A 16,613-nucleotide genomic window follows, 5' to 3' on the forward strand; every position below is an offset into this window, starting at 1 on the left:
TATGTTATTTTTCAGAAAACTTTCAGTGGAATCCTTTCATCTCAACCAGAACTAAGTCTTTTGTCTACCCCCAAACCTATTACTAGCAAAGGGATATGTGATTGCCATGACAAATGAGATCAATCATTAATGGCTCATTTGCTGGGGCCAAGGGCAGGCCAACTTTTCTAATCATATTGTCATAGCAAGTTAAGAAGGAGGACTGGCTGTATGATAGGCAACTAGAAGTGTGTGCCTCATGGAATTCACTGAATTGTACACTTCAACAAAAGATTTTAGCGTATATAGCACTTTCTAATAGAATTAGGAAGAAGTTAAAGATAACCTTAAGAAATCACAATAATTTTGACCTTATGATAAAAAGTTATTTTCTCTTATTTTCTATCTTCTTTATTCTCATATAACGTTCACATATATTTAAGTAAGCAAATAAATTATGGAATACTTTGGAATCCCAAAATATTAGGTCTGGTAAGGATGTTTAGAATTTATCTAGTTCAGCCTGTTTGCTTTCCTGAAAAGAAACTGAAACCCAGAGAGGTTAAGCAACTTTTGTAAGGACAGAGATTTATAGATTATAGTCAAACTCGTGATCAGTGCTCTTTTGATTACCATGTTGATGGAATGTTTAAATGTAAGTGACTTCAGGGGGAAAAGCATATTGATTTAAATACCTATTGCTTAAGCTCATTTTTATATTTAAGAGTAGCTGTTTAAGATTCTTAATTTGTCCATTTAGTCAGGAGTTATTTATTGAACACCTGCTGTGGGCCAAGTGTTAGGGATACAGAGACAAATAACATAAGATTCCTATTCTTAAGTATCACACATTCTAGAGAATACAACCTAGAGGTTGCTGACTGCAACCTCCGCCTTCTGGGTCCAAGTGGTTATCCTGCCTCAGCCTTCTGACTAGCTGGGATTCCAGGCATGTGCCACCATGGCTGGCTAATTTTTGTATTTTTAATAGAGATTGGGTTTCACCATGTTGGCCAGCTGGTCTCGAACGCCTGACCTCGTGAGCCACCTGCCTTGGCCTCCCAAAGTGGTGGGATTACAGTTGTGAGCCACCACACCTGGCCCAAATATTGCTAATTTAACATCTTTTAAAATGTTTGTTTAAGGGAAACTTAACAACTTACCCAGCTAGCCAAAACGTTGACAGTTTTCCTGGCAATTTAGGAAGTAGGACATAGTAACTATTAAGAGCCAGTTTATTTTTAGAGTACTATGGAAATGATGATGGTGATTCTCTAATTAGGATATTGTTAAGAGTACCATGTCTGTATATTTGCTCTTAGTTTGTTAATGTGATTGAATAGTTTTCAAATTAACCCCCCCCCTTTTTTTTTAGGCTACAGATTGCAACCCAATTAATATCAAAGTATCCTGCAAGTTTACCTAACTGTGAGCTGTCTCCATTACTGATGATACTCTCTCAGCTTCTACCCCAACAGCGACATGGGGAACGTACACCGTATGTGTTACGATGCCTTACGGAAGTTGCACTGTGTCAAGACAAGAGGTCAAACCTAGAAAGCTCACAAAAGTCAGATTTATTAAAACTCTGGAATAAAATTTGGTGTATTACCTTTCGTGGTATAAGTTCTGAGCAAATACAAGCTGAAAACTTTGGCTTACTTGGAGCCATAATTCAGAGTAGTTTAGTTGAGGTTGACAGAGAATTCTGGAAGTTATTTACTGGGTCAGCCTGCAGACCTTCATGGTAAGTTTAGCATGCATTATGTCTGACTTTACATATAAACACACACAGACACACGCTCACATATCCCTGATCATTTTCATAGTTTGTTACTTCAGTTGAAGATGTCAAATTCTATTTCAGATGCTTTTCTTGTTTGGCCAAGAAGACTTAATAAATGCATAAATGTCGACAAATTATTAAAGCCTAATGTTAAGGAATTTCTTTTTTTAATTAAAAAATTTTTAATTGATCTATGATAGAGTTATATATTTTCAAGGTACATGTGATAATTTGACACACTCATATGACACACTCATGTAGAGTGATGGGATATCATCACCCTACATATTTTTTCTTCATGCCAGGAACATTTGAATTATTCTCTTCTTGCTATTTTGAAATGTACAGTAGATTAATGTTAACCGTAGTCATCCTACTGATGTATCAGACACCAGGTCTTATTCCTTCTAATTGTATATGTGTATCCAAAAGACTTTCTTTAAAGAATTACCAAGAGTTTAAATTTCTTTTATGTGCAATTTATCATTATTTATTCAATAGCCTTGTTAAAATTGTAGTACTATCCACTGTTAATAAAAGAACTATTTTTTAATCAAGAATCTTCCCAAATGTAATCAGACTTTTAACAATTTTTATGTTCATTTAGTCAACTTAACTAAATGTTTGTGCCAGGCACTGTCCTGATAGATAAAGTCTTTGCCCCTTCAAGAGCTTGCTTTTCGTAATTGTCCTTTGTTTTGTTATAGTCCTGCAGTATGCTGTTTGACTTTGGCACTGACCACCAGTTTAGTTCCTGGAACAGTAAAAATGGGAATAGAGCAAAATATGTGTGAAGTAAATAGAAGCTTTTCTTTAAAGGAATCAATAATGAAATGGCTCTTATTCTATCAGCTAGAGGGTGACTTAGAAAATAGTACAGAAGTGCCTCCAATTCTTCACAGGTAATTTAAGTTCGTTAGCATGCTGCTGGTTTTTTTGTTTTGTCAGGCTCTCTCCACTTACTTGATGCCACTTGGCTTTATTTTATAATAGTAATGCAGAATCTCCCAGATCTAACCTTAATTATTAAATATTACATTTGTTTTTACAGTCTATCTGTGTCTTTATACCTGATTGCTTCTGAAATAAAGAGTTGTCTCACTGTGAGAATGTGGGGGATGTGCATGAAGAATGCACATATAATTCTTTGAGCATTTATGTGTTCCTTTCTGATTTTTTAAATAAATGAGTCCATATATCTCAGTTATGTAGATCCTGGATCCTTTCTCATAATGGGAGTGTCTTTTGGGTAAAATATGTTTTATGGATGAGGTGAGGAAATGAGGAAGACAAAACAGGATGTAAGCACTAGGATAAAGGAATGGAGTCACTTGTCCACTTAACCTTTGCACAGATGGTAATTGGAACCAAATGATTGGAGAGCAGACCTCTGAATGGATCCAATTAAAGAACTTTTGCTTTGATTTTACAACCTTTTATTTACTTCAGAAATACTGTTAATCAGACATCCTATTTCTAAACAGTATTGGAAATGATAGTAACAATGGTTGTCCTCCTTAAATTATCCTTTTAGATATTAAGAAATTCAGTATAGATGAAAGCAATTTTAATCTAGGATCCAAATTTTAGAAGTCAAGATTTATAGCTAAACGTGGATGTTAAAGTTTAAAGTATTCTTTATGTGGCTTTTGGTCTTCTAAGTGAAGCTTTTGGTTTTTCTTTATAGTAATTTTCCTCATCTTGTACTGGAGAAAATTCTTGTGAGTCTCACTATGAAAAACTGTAAAGCTGCAATGAATTTTTTCCAAAGTGTGCCAGAATGGTATGTTATCTAATAATGTTCTTTGTCATTTTAAGCTATAGCTTTAATTACGAAGATGATAATTTTAGTTGTGTAGTAGCTGTATCTTAATAATTGTAAACTAAATTGGTCCAAAACAAATTGCAATTGTTACCCAGGGAAGAGGTTGTTTTAATTCAGTGGTTGTAATCTGTGTTATATAACATTAGACCAAGGTTACTATTTTTTAATGCTGTATAGTACAATATGTGGCAAGTGCCAATGAGAAAAGTTGAGTAGTTATGCTGGGAAATTAATAATATATAATTTATATGAAATAAGTTCTTAAAGATGTTACCCATTTCTGTACATCAACTATGATTTGACTATTTGTTAGCTTTAAAAACTAAGGATAATTGAAAACAAAAATAAATCTAAACCTGATTTTAGTTGATTGACTCAAGAGACTTAGATTGTATTGCTGTGACTGAAAACGACTGGCACAAAGATTCCTTATCTCCCTCAAGAGGGCAAAAGATGAAAAAAGTTCCTACTTTTTGGAGAAATTAATAGTGAAAAACAAATAAATACCAACAACAATAATGAAACTTTGGTAGCAAGATCGTTACTTTTCTAACCCAAAGGATGTGTAACTGCTTAACCATACCAGATATTAAAGGTTTTTAAATCTATGCTTGTTACTCCTTCTGCTTGGTGAAAAAAGGGTTGTGTTTGCAGACAATGTTATGCTTAACATTGATATCTGGTAATTTAAAAAATACTTTCTGAATTTGCCTTTGAAATTGTAACTTGTATTTTTTTCTCTGTCTATTGGTAAATTTTGCTACTGAATAATGAAATTTGATACAAGTAGGTATCAAAGTCCAAAGGAGAGAAGCATTTAAAAGAATAATCTATTAATTATGTAAGTAGTCTTTGAATGATGTAGATACTAGGTTAATGTTTCCCTTTGTAATATATTGCGAATACATATAAGCGAAGCATTAGGTACTTTGTTTATAAATTAAAGATTTTACTTTCTTGAAGTGAACACCACCGAAAAGATAAAGAAGAACTTTCATTCTCAGAAGTAGAAGAACTATTTCTTCAGACAACTTTTGACAAGATGGACTTTTTAACCATTGTGAGAGAATGTGGTATAGAAAAGCACCAGTCCAGTATTGGCTTCTCTGTCCACCAGAATCTCAAGGAATCACTGGATTGCTATCTTCTGGGATTGTCAGAACAGCTTCTAAATAATTACTCATCTGAGGTGAGATTTTTTTAAAAAAAGAACTAAGTTTATATATGATTCAGCTTTGGTAAACTGTTAGGAAGGAGAAATAGGGGCAGGAAAAACACCAAGGATGGTGGGAGGCTTAATTTTAAAAGCAAAGTGGCAGTAAAGGGCTACAAATTGGGACAACTTAGCATCATTAAAGGAAAACTCAAGAATGATAATTTGAGTACTTCCTCTGTACTGGAAATTATGGTAGACGTAAAAGAATTCCTTGTGTAGGTTAGTGAGGAATAGTAAGAGTTTGAGCATGGGGATTATATGATGGAAAAAACCTCTAAATACAAAGGAGGGAGATGTTACAGTAATAGAAAAGAACACAATTTAAACAAATCTAATAGATTTTGGTGGCATTTGAAGAGAGACGAGTGATTAGTAAATACAATAAATGGACTAGCAATTATTTTAGACGTCATCTAGGAATTTCCTTTAGCCTCATAAAATCACGAGTTCTCTTCATGTATACTGTTCTCTTGCCAAAACTTCCATTTTTTAAAATGTGAAATGTCTTTCTACCTATTTCTGTGTATTCAGATCATCCACATGTGAAAATCCTTGCTAACGCCTTTCTTAGAATCTCAGAAGGTAAGATTCTAAGAATTTTTCTTTTTGACATGGAGTCTCGCTCTGTTGCCCAGGCTGGATTGCAGTGACATGATCTTGGTTCACTGCAACCTCCGTCTTCCAGCTCAAGCAATTCTCTTGCCTCAGTCTTCCAAGTAGCTGGGACAGGCACGTGCTATCACGCCCAGCTAATTTTTGTATTTTTAGTAGAGATGGGGTTTTGCCATGTTGGCCAGGCTGGTCTTGAACTCCTGACCTCAGGTGATGGACCCACCTCAGCATCCCAAAGTGCTAGGATTACAGGCATGAGCCACTGTGCCTGGCCTAATCATTTTTCATCTTTTAATTTCATAGTACTTAATGTTTCACATTTTTAATGGCAGTTAGCATCTTCTTTATACCATGGATATTTACATATGGTTTGTATACAAATATCTCTTGAACTATAACTCTTAAACATAAACTCTTAAAAGGGCATACATACTTTTATTAATCTTTGTATCCTCCACAGTGCCTTATTACGTAGTAAATGATTAAATGAAATAAAGCCTACAATCTGTTGAAAGGAGTGAATTCAGTAACCAGGGAAAATGACTTGAGGACCTGAGAAGGGACAGTGTACTTCTTTATGATCTTTTACTGACATTCTTCTGTACCACAATTGTAACCACTTTCATTACAAAGTAATTTAGTTTTGTATATTTTCTCCTAAAATGCCATTTCCTACCCTGTAGGAGCAAAAAAAAAATCTGAACATCTTGTTTGTAACTTAGCAGATTCTTACATCGTTCTATAAAATTGTCTAAACTTTTTTTTTTTTTTTTGAGATGGAGTCTTGCTGTGTTGCCCAGGCTGGAGTGCAGTGGCGTGGTCTCGGCTCATTGCAACCTTCGCCTCCTGGGTTCAAGCAATTTTCCTGCCTCAGCCTCCTGAATAGCTGGGATTATAGGTGCCTGCCATCACGCCCAGCTAATTTTTGTATTTTTGGTAGAGACAAGGTTTCACCACGTTAGCCAGGTTGGTCTCAAACTCCTGACCTCAGGTGATCCGCCCGCCTCGGCCTCCCAAAGTATTGGAGTTACAGGCGTGAGCCACCATGCCCGGCCAGCTGTCTAAACTTTATCTACTAGAAAAAATGTTTTATGCTAGTCTGTGGAGTCTAAAAAGCTGAATAAGTCAAAGTTCCTGTTATTCAGAAGCTTAAAATGTCATTTCATTGTCTCTTTATATGACTCTAATTTCTACTTGTGATCTAAGACTTATAGTCATTTATTTGCCTGTGAAGCTTTTTTTCTTTTCTTTCATCCCTACCTCAAATATTTAAGGGCCTGCATGTATGGTACACGCTCCACCTGAACCTGCTTGGCCATTAGGAGATACTTAGGCTATTTTTCTGGAGAATCCTGGTTATAATTCTACAGTGATCTCCTAGCTGTTTTTAGAGATATTCAGAATATGCCACCTTTAAGTCAGTTAACTGAACTTCTGTTTTTTAATATATATGTAGAATTTGTTCTTGCAAAAGATAGTTATAGAATATACTAAATTATTTATGAAATATATATATTTTTATTTGTGGTTTACTTTAAGATTACAAATTCAGAAACGCTTGTCCGGTGTTCAAGTCTTTTGGTGGGTGTCCTTGGCTGCTACTGTTATATGGGTGTAATAGCTGAAGAGGAAGCATGTAAGTCAGAATTATTCCAGAAAGCCAAGGTAGGAGAATTTATACTAATAAAGTTTCAGATTAAATTTAAAGGAAATGTATTCCTGAGAAAATTATTACATTTGTTTGGAAGGCATTAAATTTTGTGCAGGTTAACCCTTTCTCTTTTATTTATGTAATATGAGAAGAAATTATACTATGTATTTTTTAATTGTTTTAATTTTTAATTATTATTATACTTTAAGCTCTGGGGTGCATGATACAGAACATGCCGGTTTGTTACATAGGTATACAGTGCCATGGTGGTTTGCTGCACCTATCAACCGTCATCTACATTAGGTATTTCTCCTAATGCTATCCCTCCCCTAGGCCCCCACCCCCTGACAGGCCCCAGTATGTGATGTTCCCCTCCCTGTGTCCATGTGTTCTCATTATTCAGCTCCCACTTATGAGTGAGAACATGCGGTGTTTGTTTTTCTGTTCTTGTGTTAGTTTGCTGAGAATGATGGTTTCCAACTTCATCCATGTCCCTGCAAAGGACATGAACTCATCCTTTTTTATGGCTGCATAGTATTCCATGGTGTATATGTGCCACATTATCTTTATCCTGTCTGTCATTGATGGGCATTTGGGTTGCTTCCAAGTTTTTGCTATTGTGAACAGTGCCGCAATAAACATATGTGTGTTTATTGTGTTTACATATAGTAAAATGATTTATAATCCTTTGGGTATATACCCAGTAATGGGATTGCTGAGTCAAATGATATTTCTAGTTCTAGATCCTTGAGGAATCGCCACACTGTCTTCCACAATGGTTGAAATAATTTACACTCCCACCAACAGTGTAAAAGCATTCCTGTTTCTCCTCATCCTCTCCAACATCTGTTGTTTCCTGACTTTTTAATGATCGCCATTAAAAAGTCAGGAAACTTGAGACAGAGTCTTGCTCTGCTTCCAGACTGGAGCGCAGTGGCACAATCTCGGCTCACTGCAACCTCTGACTCCCTGGTTCAAGCGATTCTCCTGCCTCAGCCTCCCAAGTAGCTGGGATTACAGGTGCACACCACCATGCCCAGCTAATTTTTGTATTTTTAGTAGAGATGGGGTTTCACCATGTTGGTCAGGATGATGTTGATCTCCTGACTTCGTGATCTGCCTGCCTTGGCCTCCCAAAGTGCTGGGATTACAGTCATGAGCCACCGCGCCCAGCTTATGTATTCTTAAAATTTGAAATTACTGTAAGCCAACTATAAATAATAGTAAGTGAAGTAATATCACATTAAAATTTAATCTCATTAAAATATTGATTTTTGTCTGTCTTTTTAGAAGTTTTCCCTTTGATCAGTTATATTGAAGAATCTTTGATTAAGGGTGTTAATCAAGTAGACTGTAAGAATGAAACTCTTATCTCTTGGTAGTACTCTGTCACTGGTATGATTTGCAGGAACAGAGTATAAGATTTGCCGTTTTAAAAAATTGTTAATGATTTTTGCTTATGCTGTGTGACTACGTGGAACTTCTAAGAACATTTCATTTTTTCTCTTAAGTGCACTTTGTTTTTTATTTTATAGTATGTCCAAGATCAAAGTACACTTTAAAAAGCAATACTAAACTATAATTTTAACTGGAATTTGCATTTTTTCTTCTATTCATAATAGTCTCTAATGCAGTGTGCAGGAGAAAGTATCACTCTGTTTAAAAATAAGACAAATGAGGAATTCAGAATTGGTTCCTTGAGAAATATGATGCATTTATTTACACGTTGCTTGAGCAACTGTACCAAGGTAAGATTTTCTTCTTCTCGTTTTGTTTTGTGAGATAGGATCTTTCTCTGTCACCCAGGCTGCAGTGCAGTGAGATTGTCACAACTCACTGTAGCCTTGACCTCCTGCTTTCCAGCAGTTCTCCTGCCTCAACCTCCCAAGTAATTGGGACTACAGTCATGTACCACCTAGCTAAAATTTTCTTTTTACTTGAAATTGTAGCCTATGCAGGGGACTGATTACTGGTTGGTGTTACTGTTTTGGTGTCCACTCATAAGTTTATTTTTTACTTTTATGTTTATTCTTTTTTTCTGATACAGTCTCTCGCTCTTTTACCCAGAGCGAGTGATCACATCACTGCGTGGATCGCAGTGATGTGATCACAACTCACAGCAGCTTTGACCTCATGGGCTCAAGTGATCTTCCCACCTCAGCCTCCTTAGTAGCTGGGACTACAAGTGTATACCACCATGCCTGCTTGATTTTTGTATTTTTGTATTTTTTTGTATTGATGGGGTTTTACACATTGCCCCGGCTAGTCTTAAACCCTGGGCTCAAGTGATCCTTCCACCATGGTGTCTCAAAGTGCTGTGATTACAGGTTTGAGCTACCATATCTGGTCACATTCATAAGTTACACAAACCAATTTAAAATTAAATTGAATGGTACATAAAGGTAATATCCAGATGAATAAGCAATAGGAATCTGAGTTTCTCATGAAACTAATTTTATCATTTCAAGAAGTTTTCTGAGATTGTCTTACAACTTTTATATACAACCATAAAGATGACTCTTTTATTCCTAGGATATTTTCATTCATTTAATAAAAATGTTTTGACCCGAACTATATGGTATGCATAGCAGGGCTACTAAGCAGCACAACAATAACTCCAGCACATACTTTACTTTCTTTTGCTCAGATCATCTTACATAACATTTGGTAGAAAGAGTGCTACTGTGTGTAATCTTTACGTTTATCTGCAGCAGCCTGTGGGGTAGCCAAGCCAGGCCCCAGAGTATTGATAATAATTGGAAATATATTTGAAACCCAGTATTAGGTACATGGCCATATATCAATATTATCAACGTATTTCTTGGTTTTGTAATGTGTTTTTCCTCCCTTTTGGTGTAAGTGGGGAAGGAGAAAAGTAGAAGAATAAACTCTAACCTATAATTATAGCTTACTTATGTTTAGGGTCAATAGCTGTTACTTTAATGTTGTTAAAGCACAATGAAAGATGCACAGTACAGTTATTATTACTCTAAGAAAAGATGTATTTTTGAAGCAGTGTATATCTTGGCCCTGATAGTAAACTATTTATCTACATTGCATTCAAGATAGAGAAAACATTATCTGCCAAGAATAATTGTTTTTATTTCTTTGTTGCTTTGTTCTTTGTTTGTCTTAATTGCAGAAGAGTCCAAATAAGATTGCATCTGGCTTTTTCCTGCGATTGTTAACATCAAAGCTAATGAATGACATTGCAGATATTTGTAAAAGTTTCGTAAGTATGCTTCCTTTTTTTCTTACATATTTTGATTCTAATAGGCATAATTTTTTTGTTGAAATATCTTTGTAAATAAGGATGCATCTCACAACATATAGCATCTTACATTTTTATAAATGTGGAAATTAAGGCCGGACGGTGGCTCACGCCTGTAATTCCAGCACGTTGGGAGGCCAAGGTGGGTGCATCACAAGGTCAGGAGATTGAGACCATCCTGGCTAACATGTTGAAACCCTGTCTCTACTAAAAATACTAAAAAATTAGCTGGGCATGCTGACATGCGCCTGTAGTCCCAGCTACTCAGGAGGCTGAGGCAGGAGAATCACTTAAACCTGGGAGGCAGAGATTGCAGTGAGCTGAGATCATGCCACTGCACTCCAGCCTAGGCGACAGAGTGAGACTCTGTCTCAAAAATAAAAAAATTTTAAAAATAAAATAAAATGTGGAAATTAAATAAAGTTACTTGTCTTGTGGGGAAATACACCTGATTGCTTCTTAATATCAATACTTAGCATAGTGAGTGCCTGCATTTAGTTTCTCAATAAATAATACACTAAAAAATTGGGAAGGAGTCATCCAGGCTCACACCTGTTTCTATGCAACATTGTACCAAAATTTAAAATAATTCTTTGTTCTTTAAAAGTGACCAAAAATCTTGCCAGGTAAGCAACATATTCATATTGTAGTATTTATTTTTCTTCCATACAAATGGGCTTATGCCACATACATTCTTTTTTCTGGAACACTGCCGGGCATACAAAGTAGACATTGAAATATCTATTGAGTGAAAACATATTCTATAACTTGAATATTTCCATTTTATGACATCTTAATCATTTTCCATGTCACTGTACTTATAAGCTATCTGCTGTTATACTTTATTTATTTAGCAGTGCATGGTATTCTATTGTGTGGGAATAGTGAATAGTATATATGTATATGAAAGCTTATCTGCTCCTTTTTTTAAATTTTTTATTTTTTATTTTTTTTATTTTTGTTTTTTTGAGATGAAGTCTTGCTCTATTGCCCGGGCTGGAGTTCAGTGGCACAGTCTCAGCTCACTGCAGCCTCCGCCTCCCAGCTTCAAGAGAGTCTCCTGCCTCAGCCTCCTGAGAAGCTAGGATACAGATGTGTGCCACCACAACCGGCTAATTTTTATATTTTTAGTACAGACCAGGTTTCAGCATGTTGGCCAGGCTGGTCTAGAACTCCTGACCTCAAATGATCCACCCATCTTGGCCTCCTAAAGTGCTTGGATTACCGGTGTGAGCCACTGCACTGGGCCAAAAAGACCGTCTGCTCTTAATTAACATTTTAAGTGGTTTGTAGTTTTTTGGGTTACAACGACTTCTGTGGTACAGATTATTGTACTTTTATTTTGTCTGTTTGTATTTGTGTATATGATGGAGGTAGGATAATTTCTAGCAGTAGACTTGCTTGTTCAAAAGGAATGTAAATTTTACTTTTTGATGGATATTGTCATTGTCCTCCAAAATAGTCATACCAATTTAGACATTTTCCTACCCCCTCTTTGGGTAACACTTTTGGTGTTACAGAACTTCTTAGTGTAAGAAATAATTTTTAAAGTTTGCATATTATTTTGTTTTTTTTTTTTTTTTTTTTTTTTTTTTTTTTTTTTTTTTTTTTTTTGAGACGGAGTCTCGCTCTGTCGCCCGGGCTGGAGTGCAGTGGCCGGATCTCAGCTCACTGCAAGCTCCGCCTCCCGGGTTTACGCCATTCTCCTGCCTCAGCCTCCCAAGTAACTGGGACTACAGGCGCCCGCCATCTCGCCCGGCTAGTTTTTTTTCTCTTTTTTTTTTTTTTGTATTTTTTAGTAGAGACGGGGTTTCACCGTGTTCGCCAGGATGGTCTCGATCTTCTGACCTCGTGATCCACCCGTCTCGGCCTCCCAAAGTGCTGGGATTACAGGCTTGAGCCACCGCGCCCGGCCAAGTTTGCATATTATTTTGTTACGTAGACATATTGCAGGTTATATATCCATTTTACTATTGTTGGACATTTAGATTTAGTAGAAAAAGTACTGTAGTGTTCATATTTACACATGAACCTTTAATTGTTTGATGAGGTAAGTTTTTTTTTTGAGACAGAGTCTTGCTTTGTCAAACCCAGGCTAGAGTGCAGTGGCATGATCTCGGCTCACTGCAACCTCTGCCTCCTGAGTTCAAGTGATTCTCCTGCCTCAGCTTACTGAGTAGCTGGGATTACAGGTGTCCACCACCACACTCAGCTAATTTTTGTATTTTGAATAGAGACAAGGTTTCACCATGTTGGCCAGGCTGATTTCGAACTCCTGACCTCGGGTGATCCGCCTGCCTCGGCCTCCCAAATTGCTGGGATTACAGACGTGAGCCTCTGTGCCTGGCCTGATTAGGTAAATTTTAACTACAACATGCTCCTGCAAGAAGCCATCTTGAACATCTTTGTTTCTCTTCCTTGAAGGCATCCTTAATCAAAAAGCCATTTGACCGTGGAGAAGTAGAATCAGTGGAAGAGGATACTAATGGAAATCTAATGGAGGTGGAGGATCAGTCATCCATGAATCTATTTAACGATTATTCTGATAGTACTGTTAGTGATGCAAATGAACCTGGAGAGAGCCAAAGTACCATAGGTAAATACCTGTTTACTACTTGTTATTTCTTTTACCTATTTATATTGATTTGGCAGTATAAGAGGCCTCATTGATATCAATTTTATGCTCATTTTATTTTCCCTTAGTATAGCCTTTTAGGATTGTTCCTTTCCTATATACTTTATATTTTTCTGATTTTTACTTGAATTTATTAGTTTCATATTTTATTCTTCATAAAAGGAACTTAAGATAACTATTAAAGAAATAAAACCAGGCCAGGCGTCGGGGCTTACGCTTGTAATCTCAGCACTTTGGGAGCTGAGGCAGGCGGATCAGGAGGTCAGGAGATCAAGACCATCCTAGCTAACATGGTGAAACCCCGTCTCTACTAAAAACACAAAAATTAGCTGGGCCTGTTGGCAGGTGCCTGTAGTCCCAGCTACTCAGAAGGCTGAGGAAGGAGAATGGCATGAACCTGGAAAGGTGGAGGTTGCAGTGAGCCGAGATTGCACAACTGCATTCCAGCCTGGGCGACAGAACGAGACTCCGTCTCAAAAAACAAAAAAATAAAACCATATGATAGGTTATTTGGGCAATAGCAGGAAATGAAAACACATCCGTAATGCCATTGCTGTTAACCTTTTTCTATTATTCCTCTGTAGAAACTTTCAAAATTGTAATCAACATCAACATTCACATATGTTATGAATGCCTGTTTAATTATAAGTATTTTTCCATGTAGTTGCTTTTCTTGATAGTCATACTTTTTAATGGCTTCACCATTGTTCAATCTTATATAAGTCCCATAATTTACTTGACATTTTTTATTGTTAGAAATTTAAATTTTTTTCTGTTTTCCTATAATAAACATTATTGCAATGATCGTTTGTCTAAAGGGTTTTTTCCCCCATATTTTAAATTATTTCTTGACAAAAGAATGCTGAATAATTTTTCAAAAAGACTCTTGAAGCTTTTAGTATATAATTAATTTCACTATAATTTTGCTTTTCATGTACTTTTTTTTGTGAAGAGGAGGGAATTTGAGTTAATATGAATATATGTGGCTGTTGTGCCCCTCTCTTTGTGTTAATGAGTGCTTTTTATTTTTAGGTGCCATTAATCCTTTAGCTGAAGAATATCTGTCAAAGCAAGATCTACTCTTCTTAGACATGCTCAAGTTCTTGTGTTTGTGTGTAACTACTGCTCAGACCAATACTGTGTCCTTTAGGGCAGCTGATATTCGGAGGAAATTGTTAATGTTAATTGATTCTAGCACGCTAGACCCCACCAAATCCCTCCACCTGCATATGGTGAGTTACGTTAAATGAAGAAGCTCTTGGATTTTGTCTGATGTTGCTGACTAAATGTAATGAGTTGACATGTAAGACTCACATAGTATCTTTGAAGAATTGAAATTGCTTTCTTGAGGAATGAACCTGAGACTAGTTGGAAAATAACACTTTTTCTTTTAATGTGCTGTCAACAAATTTAAGTGGATGCTGAAATATTAAAACTTAGATGGATTTTGGATAGATTTATTCTCTTTAGATTTAATTCTTATAAATTATTTTAATTAGGCTAAAATATGTAGACCCTGAATGTAAAAATATTACATAACATTGTGTTTGAAGTTGGAATCTTGCCTTTGACCTTAAATATTTCCAGTTTTTGGATTTGATTTCAAAATGATAGTGAAGTTACAAGAATACTACAGTTAACATTTTACCATATTTACCTAATCATTCCCTCTCTCCACACACACACTCATACACAGATACACACATCATTTTCTCTGAACCATTTTGAGATGAAGTTGCACACATGATGCTCCTTATACTTCAGTGTATATTTCCTAAAACCAAGGATACACTTCTGTTTAGCCAGAGTATAATCATCAAAATCAGGAAGTTAACATTTTGTCATTGCATTTAGATGTGTAGTCTGTTTAGTCTCCTTCAGTCTGGAACCGTTCTTTATTTATCATGACCTTCATATATTTGAATAGTACAGGTCCATTGCTCTGAGTTTGTCTGATGTTTCCTTATGATTAGATTTATATTTTGATGAGAATGTTCTAAAAGTAATTCCTCTTCTGCCTTCACCCTTTCCATTTATCTGTCTGTTTACCTTCAAATCCAAGCCAACATCACACAGTTTATCTTTTTTTCTGTCTAAATTTATAAATTTCTTTACTAGCAGTTAAAAAAACACCCCAAAACCTGGTTATTCACTCAACCTTTACTTATTTGCTCATTTACTTATTTGCTCAGCAACCTTGTATATAACTAATCTGACCATGTGAGCCATTTTCTTAGCCCTAGCCCCAGTGTATATGGAGGTAGAGCCCCTGGCCTAGCGAGTAGCAAGTTGGGTCCTAGGTCATGTCCCCAGTTCCAGCAAATTGTCAAACATTAGAACCTATGATCACAGTAAATTTTAGGCTGAGTCATTGGTGGAATCCCTGGTCATGTTTCCCACCCTTGGTGAAAATGCACGTCAGTCTCTTAGAGGAAGAAAACAAGTTTGGTTGTGCCCTGTTTAGGCCCCTGGTTTAGGTCCTGGCAGATACTCTAGTTAAGTCTCTATCCCTGACCAAGAGGAAGTTATATGCTTTTCTTAACGTATTGGTGTTTCAAGTCACTTCAAAACATTCAGTAACCTCATGTACATGACTCTCATGTCAAAAAATGAAAAGGATCATTTAATTTCCTTTGTTAATAACTGAAAAGGAATAAGAAATATATTATTCTATATTTAAATAGGAAAAAAATCCCTTATTATTTCAGTATAGCTAGAAAATTATTTGGTAGTTCTCGGAAACTGGCTGCCTAGATAATAACTACCATTATATCTGGTAGTTGCAACAGCCCTTTCTGTCCATAGTACCATAAAGAGCCTTACAAGATTGCCTTATGGGAAGATAGGTCAAGGTGTTTGACTTCTTCCCTGCCCATGATTATTTCTGCTTTCCAAAATTCATTAATAGAATAGTTTTCAACCACTGGTCTATTATCCCCAAGCATTATTTGGGAGAGTGGAGACTTACAGTTTCAGAATCTTGCTCAAGCTCTTAACTGCAGCAGTGGTAATAATGATCATTTATTGACTCCCACAATAGAAGCTAGACTTTTACGTTTATTTTATCTAATCCTCACAGTTATCTGGCCAGGTAAGTGATATATCTCTACTCTACAGATGAGGGTACGAAGGCCCTAGATGACATAAGGCAAGTTTTTTAACCAGAAAAGTTAAGGCTGTGGTACTGGGATTTGAATTCTGCTGTTTGACCTCAAAGCCTTCTGTTTTTACTATACACCTTTTAAAAATTTACGGCTCTGTGTATATGTGCATATGTGTGCATGTATGAATTTATGTTTATATACTTAAAAAAAATTTTTTTTGGGCCGGGCGCGGTGGCTCAAGCCTGTAATCCCAGCACTTTGGGAGGCCGAGACGGGCGGATCACGAGGTCAGGAGATCGAGACCATCCTGGCTGACACGGTGAAACCCCGTCTCTACTAAAAAATACAAAAAAACTAGCCGGGCGAGGTGGCGGGCGCCTGTAGTCCCAGCTACTCGGGAGGCTGAGGCAGGAGAATGGCATGAACCCGGGAGGCGGAGCTTGCAGTGAGCCAAGATCACGCCACTGCACTCCAGCCTGGGCAGCAGAGCGAGACTCTGTCTCAAAAAAAAAAAAAAAAAAAAAAAAAAATAAA

The 16,613-nt window shown here is 36.5% G+C and overlaps 1 protein-coding gene across 2 annotated transcripts in view; it reads left to right on the forward strand.

The window, feature by feature from the left end:
• The window catches only part of ATM (ATM serine/threonine kinase), a 135,072-nt gene that overhangs the window by 26,822 nt on the left and 91,637 nt on the right, over window positions 1-16,613 (forward strand). For both annotated transcript variants that reach the window (XM_025357030.1, XM_025357031.1), the window contains 9 exons: window positions 1,355-1,726; window positions 2,473-2,667; window positions 3,453-3,548; window positions 4,554-4,779; window positions 6,958-7,083; window positions 8,692-8,817; window positions 10,212-10,301; window positions 12,765-12,936; window positions 14,008-14,207. In XM_025357030.1, coding sequence (XP_025212815.1) covers window positions 1,355-1,726; window positions 2,473-2,667; window positions 3,453-3,548; window positions 4,554-4,779; window positions 6,958-7,083; window positions 8,692-8,817; window positions 10,212-10,301; window positions 12,765-12,936; window positions 14,008-14,207 — 1,603 coding nt within the window. The remainder of the gene's footprint in view (window positions 1-1,354; window positions 1,727-2,472; window positions 2,668-3,452; window positions 3,549-4,553; window positions 4,780-6,957; window positions 7,084-8,691; window positions 8,818-10,211; window positions 10,302-12,764; window positions 12,937-14,007; window positions 14,208-16,613) is intronic.

This window comes from Theropithecus gelada, chromosome 14 (assembly GCF_003255815.1).
Source record: "Theropithecus gelada isolate Dixy chromosome 14, Tgel_1.0, whole genome shotgun sequence".
Lineage (NCBI taxonomy): Eukaryota > Metazoa > Chordata > Mammalia > Primates > Cercopithecidae > Theropithecus > Theropithecus gelada.